Source organism: Mytilus edulis, chromosome 1 (genome assembly GCF_963676685.1).
Source record: "Mytilus edulis chromosome 1, xbMytEdul2.2, whole genome shotgun sequence".
NCBI classification, from domain to species: Eukaryota; Metazoa; Mollusca; class Bivalvia; order Mytilida; family Mytilidae; genus Mytilus; species Mytilus edulis.
Genome location: NC_092344.1, coordinates 103,756,334 through 103,763,090, shown reverse-complemented (window position 1 = coordinate 103,763,090; position 6,757 = coordinate 103,756,334). Strand labels below are relative to the sequence as shown.

Genomic DNA, 6,757 nt, shown 5'->3' with positions numbered 1-6,757 from the left:
GTTGTGCGGCGTGTCTCGGTGTTTTGTAGATTTAATATTCATATGGTTTCGGTTGGATAAATTGTTAGGTCTTTTAAAATGTTTAGACGAATATTGAAAATAATTGTATAAAACTTTAGATTGCATTGTCAAAAAACTGGAGGTTTGGTCAGTCAGTAAACCAGGTTCAACCCAACATTCTTAAAGTGTCCTGTACCAAGTCAGAAGTGTGGCAGTTGTTATCAAATAGTTATTTTCTATGTGTGTGGGCGTTTTAGTTTGTTGCACTTCGGTGTTCCTGTTGTTCCTTTGTTATCCTCTTATAGCTCATGTGTTTCCCTCGGTTTTGGTTGTTAATCAAGATTCGTTTTTCTCCCAATCTATTTATGATTTTTGTACACAGGTATACTACTGCTGCCTTTATTTAAAATAAAAACAAACAAAAACTAGTATCTCAATTGTTTGTAAAACAATTGAAAGGTCTTTCCTGTAAAAGTGATGTTTTCGTAATGTACTTTGTACGACCTTTCGTTTGATATACAACAAGCGTATCTTCTGAAACTTTTCGCTTTTTACACTTAATGACCTCATCCGCCTACATTTTTAAGATCGGAAGTATGATATATAATGTAACACAGGGTAGATGAGCTTTCATTTAATATGCGACAACGCCATGTTCTAGAAAGTTTGATTTTTGCACATAATAACCCCATCTAACTTATTTTTGGAGGTCGGGAATTTGATTTTTCAAATGCACACATCATGACCTTTCATTTGATATACAACAACCCTATCGTAAAAGAAAATTTATTTTTTGCACTCAATGACCCGATTCAACCAATTTTTGTGGGACGTCAATTTGAAATTTGAAACGTACGCTTTATGTTCTTTCATTTGATATGCGACAACCTTACCATCTGAGAAATTTGAATTTTTGCACTAAATGACCCAACCCTTCCACCTGGAATGAAAAAGAGGTTTACAATTTTCATTTTTAAGTAGAGTTCATTGAGACCTTCAATTTGATATATCAGATGACCCCATTTGACAAAGTGCAAATAATGATGCAATATCAACTATATAAATAGAAGTTATGAAACTTACAAAGTCAATGCAAAACTTGAAAATTTCAAATTGAATTTTTGGCGTTATTTTCCATGGAATGTTTTTGGTATTTGGGCAAACATATAACTATATTAACCTCTTCAATTTTTTAAACATTTTAAGTTGTAAGCTCTTGTTGATTCAGAAATACATGCTTCCGCTCGCAAAACTTCAAACTGCATTATCTCTAAAACGACAATAGATATCTCAAATCTGTTAAATGATAAATGATCTACGATAGAAAGACAACATTATAGAAAAGAATTGGGACAATTTCGAAGTTCACCAAGGTCACAATTAATCATCAAATATATGATGCAATACTAAACTTAAGAACCGGAAGTCGTAGAGACATGGGACCTCAAATTGAAGGTCTTGAATTACTGATCATCTTTGCACTTTATAGTAGGTTGATATCTGTTACATTTAAAAAGATATACACACAATACTATACTTTTAACAATCATCCCGTTGTAACTTTTGAACAGACGGTCGGACATTATTGGGCTTATTGTATAAAATGTAGAGCTCGTCGAGAAGAACATTTTATACGCTGTATGTATGCAGCAAAGTCTTATTGTTTTCCTAATATGTAAGCTTGAAATTGCAGCGTAATTTTTTTTTGCACTCGGTGACCTTTGACCTTGGGTGCATATTAAAGGTCACAAGAATTTAAGATTATTGGTGAAGGTTACAAGTCTCTATGACTTCCGGTTCTCGAATATAAATTTTGGAAAAAATATTTTTAATTTTTAAAGGGAAATAACTCCTTATAAGGGTTAATAACAAATTAATTGTTTATGTTTATAAACATTGACATCTGTTCTATTACATGCTATTATTTTCAATTAAAATCTATCTCTAATACTTTTTGCAAAAAATGCAAATAAAAGAAATTGCTTCAAGGGGATATAACTTTCAAAGTAGATGATGAAATCCTATGCAGCCTCATATGGTAATACATCATGATTAGATCTACCTATTGTCCAAATAAAGTCATGATATCTTTTAACACATTTTGGGGGGACCATGTTGAAAAAAATCAATAAAAGGGAGATAACTTCTTAAGGGGAAGGTGGAATCCTACAAAAGTTCATCTGGTAAAAGTTCATGTTGAGGTCTATCGATGGTTTAATTTTGGTATTGATAACTCCAATAGAAGCGGTAGGAGGGCGAGCCAAACAAATGCTGGAAGAAAAAGAAAAAAAAAACATTAGAAAAACAATAAGGTCTTTCCCATGTAGGGGAAAGACCTTAATAATAATCAATGAACAGTCAGTACGGTCTAACGGAGAGATTTAAAATGTTTTGAAGTATAACACCAAAAGGATATTCATTGACCAAATCTTTCTAACTGAGAGAGTTTCAACGTTTTACAGTATAAAACTATAAGAATGTCTAATGAGCAGTCAGGACGGTCAAACGGAGAGAGTTAAAACGTTTTATAGTTTAAAACTAAAATGACACCTTTTAGCGGGTTATTTTTTTTTCAATTTTTTTTTGCTTATTTGGCAGGTAAGGGGAAATCGCGAAATGAAATTCTGCGAAAGTTTAATCGATTCTTTCTAATAACTATAGAGAGTTTTGCAAACTATTTTCCCCGTTCGTTGGACCTACCATGGTTTATGTGAACTTTAACAACATAAATGCAAAAGGTCATAGTAAAATTCGCTGGCTGTCAGATGTTGATTAGTTTATTAATTACATAAAAAAATGATTTATATTTAAGAGTGTAAGGTGCTTTGTCAAGTTTATTTTATCCTTATTCATAAGTGTTAACTTTATTAAAGTTGTAAGTCACTCATGATAATTTTTATAATCTATAATATTATAGATCAAGTCCGGTCAATTCGTAGCTACCAGTCGTAATACTTTTTACAAAGTTTGTACGAATATAAAACCTGGTGTAAACAGTGGATAACTTGCAAATATTTTTCATTTTCCCAATTTATTTCTTGATATTTCACTCACGAATATTGAGTAAGAGATGAAATTATACGTCAATCAATTTACGAACTTCGAACAGCGGTATACTACTGTTGCCTTTATTTGAAACGTGTGGGTGCTGATTCTTTATGTTAAGAAGTGGTCTAGTTAAAAAAAGGTCAAACATTAGTATCTCTGAAACTGTCAAACTCTATTTTAGACCCACTTAGCATTGAATTGTCCATATTTTAAGTTAGAGCTAGCTGACTTTTTTTTATAATTTTAATCTTACTTGTCGCAATTGTGGTACACTACACTATAAAAAAAACTTTTTGAGATAGAGCAGGTGCGATTTTTTTTTTATACTTTGAACTTATCGTATAAAAAAATGCTCTACCAAAAAACTGTGTTCTCGGGCCATCTGTGACAAATAATTTAGTGCCGGTATTCTTTTGATGAACTCTATCTAACTAATAAATTAGACTACTCGCGGGTAAAACAATCATTTAACCAATAACAAGGTACTTGTTTGTCAATTTTTACAACTTTTTAACTGCAACCAATTTATATATCCGATTAAAGAATTCGCCAAAATAAAAACCGCCAAAATTATTCTTTTATTTTGTTGTCCCTAAATTGCGAAATTTAACACCTAAATACATAACCCGCTATACGGTATTCACTAAACAGTCTGTACGGCCTAAAGGAGCGATTTACAACGTTTATCAATATGACACCATAATGATATTCACTGAACAATGGGATTGCCTTACAGAGAGGGTTCAAAAGTTTTACACTACGAAACCAAACGCATATTTAATGAACATCCAGGTCGGTCTATGAAAGAGAGTTGCAACGTTTTCAGTTCAAAATCATAAGGATATTCACTTAATAGACAATTAAGACTAACAGAGATATTTAAATAGATCGCCAGTTTAAAACAAAAAAGATAATTTCTAAACAGTCAGGACAATCTGACGGAGAGAGTTTAACGTTCTTGTATATAAAACCATAAGCTTGGATATTCATTGAACAGTCAGGTCGGTCTAACGGAGAGAGTTGCAATACTCTTCAGTATTAAGCCATAATGATATTCATTGAAAGTCAGTACGGTTTAACGGGAGAGAGTTACAACTGCAATGTTTTACAGGGTTAACTACTTACTGACAGCTTGTCATCTTGTCATTAGTGCTTGACCGTTTCTGAGTGTCATCTGTTGAAGATGTATATTTTGGTTGATATTTTGTTTGTTCTGTTTCATTAACGTTACCCCTCTATCATTTTTCGTATCTATAAACAAACATTTTATTTATTTATTTATATATATTTGAATACATAGTGACAAAACCTAAAACCCTGCTAACTTCTGTGATATAATAACTATCAATCAGAAGGTATACGTACTGTTCTGAATACATTCGTGTTGTTTTCTGCAATACATAGATTTAATAGCATCTCTGAAATGCCTGTTTCTATGTCCAATAATAATGGCAGTGACAGAAGAATTCACCGCTACCGGAACGTACAGTAATTGAGTGAATATCCATCTAAATTTAGCCGGTAAATTGGGGTCTGATTCTAATGCGAAAACTACCAGTAAAGGAATCCAACATACAGCTGATATACCCGATAATAGAAAGACAGTCACAAAAGCTTTCCCCTTTTGTCTTAATTTACGGCTTCTTGTGTGCCTATGCTGTACGTTTTTAAGTAAAACATTTATTTTAGCCGCTTGAGAAAGAGCTGTTTTGTAAACAATAACATTAATTGTTACAATTGTCGTTATAATAACGATGCCACTAACCTGTTCTGCAATACTGAATTCAAACGGAAACACATCCAACACACAAAGATGATAACGGTCCCAGTTATTCTTTAATATGAATGGAATAATGGCATATGACAGACCTACCAGGTATGCAATGATGCTGCACAATATAACATGTCGAATTCGGATCCGGCCATGAAAGTGAGGGTAGACGATGCACAAAAATCGCTCAAGACTCAGAAGTAGAAGCACCAATAAGGACGTGAGTATTCCTCCAAATATACATATAAACAAGCCCATACACACGACTTTCTGGTGAAAAATATCTCCTGGTTCTATTGTATAAGTAGAATAAAACGAAATTCCCACAGTTATAATTAGATTTGTAAATGCAAGGTTAATGACAAGCATATCATGTTTTGTCCGCAGGCATTTGAATCTCATAAACACAATTATAATTATTATATTGAATAAACAGGATGAAATAACACAAATCGTCAATACTGTAGCTAGTGCTGCTTCATAAACAATGACAGTTTTCAAATCTGTGTCATTATACAGTTCGGGTAACGAAGCGTTGTTGACGCTATGTAAGATGTTCATCTTTGCTTGTCTTTCATCAATTGTTGTGCAGAGAATTTCAAACACACTGTTGATATCGTTATGCTTAGTACAAATTAAAATCCTTTTGAAGATGTCTGTTCATAACAAAAAATAACTTAAAAGTTTAGCATTTATCTTTGCAAAATGTTAATTTGAATCACACAAGAAACATATATCCAACCTTTGAGTTCATATGAAAAAATGAATAACAATTAATGACATGTTAATGAGGCATGACAGCTTAATTGAATAATCATTTTTTCTGTCCTACATTTGTTGTACACAAAAAAATGTTTCTCGGTTTACCTTATACGTTTATGATGTACTTTAAAGTCTAAAGAGTTTTGAAAAGCCTTTCTGTTTCAAAGTAACGGTAATTTCCTAAGATCATTTGAGGTCAGCACTGGAATTATTAACATAACTCACGATTAGTAGATCCGTTTATCATTCTTTATGATTAATATTCATGTGGCGTGGTAATGTTTCAAATGAAGTGATAATGATCCTATGCAAATGGCTCCATAGACAGAGGATCCTAGCAGATAGCAATAGTAGATAATGTGCACTTATTTGTCCGTCTTTAAATAAACTAATTGCTTGAAGTCAGATAAGTCCACACCAATATGTAGGAAAGCCTCTTAACCTTACCCGATGGCTACAACCATTTTTTCAAGTACGACAATTTAAGCCGTTACAAGTCGTAACTACATAACAAGTTTTGGCAGATAGAGACAACGTAATAAAGTCATAACAAATTCTTTCTTGTTTACAATTAAACACTTCATCCCTTTATATAGTCACATTCACAAATTATGTCATATTTTGTACATCGCATGTATTTTTTCCGTGTAGTAACACAAATATTAATATACTTTTGATGAAGGGTTGTACAAAGTTTGAGAAAGTTATATGACCTTGATGTACTAGATTAAAGATAAGTTGGACAAGCATTACGAAACTGGCGGAAAGCACAGGCACTTGTCTCAGAAAAAAAAATCCTATATACCTTAATATAACACAAGGTACTTAACTAAATTTTTTGAAAAAATGACACCCAGTCCCGAATTCCCGTTATTTTTTTATTTCTCGGTTGTCAAACCTACTTAAACTTAATATGCCGTAAATCTAAATTGATTTATCTACACAATGGTATATGACACGACTACCATTGTTGTCGGGATCATTAGTAGCAGGACTCAGAAGTCGGTCAACGGGATGTTTTTTTGCATTCGTCTCAAACTTTGGCAACACCCAGCCCGCAGTGATTGAACTATTATAAAAATTATTAAAATAAAAACTACCCGCTTCCCTCTGACTATAAATTATTATCTTTATTGTAAATTCTTTACAGATTATGTGAAACAAACCCAAATAAGT

At 32.6% G+C, this 6,757-nt stretch overlaps 1 protein-coding gene across 1 annotated transcript; it reads right to left on the bottom strand.

The window, feature by feature from the left end:
- Positions 1-4,311: 4,311 nt before the first annotated feature.
- LOC139498821 (melatonin receptor type 1B-B-like) lies at positions 4,312-6,246 on the bottom strand. Its single transcript, XM_071287382.1, has one exon. The coding sequence runs from the start codon at positions 5,378-5,380 to the stop codon at positions 4,397-4,399; it is 984 nt and encodes a 327-aa protein (XP_071143483.1). The 5' UTR covers positions 5,381-6,246; the 3' UTR covers positions 4,312-4,396.
- Positions 6,247-6,757: the final 511 nt, after the last annotated feature.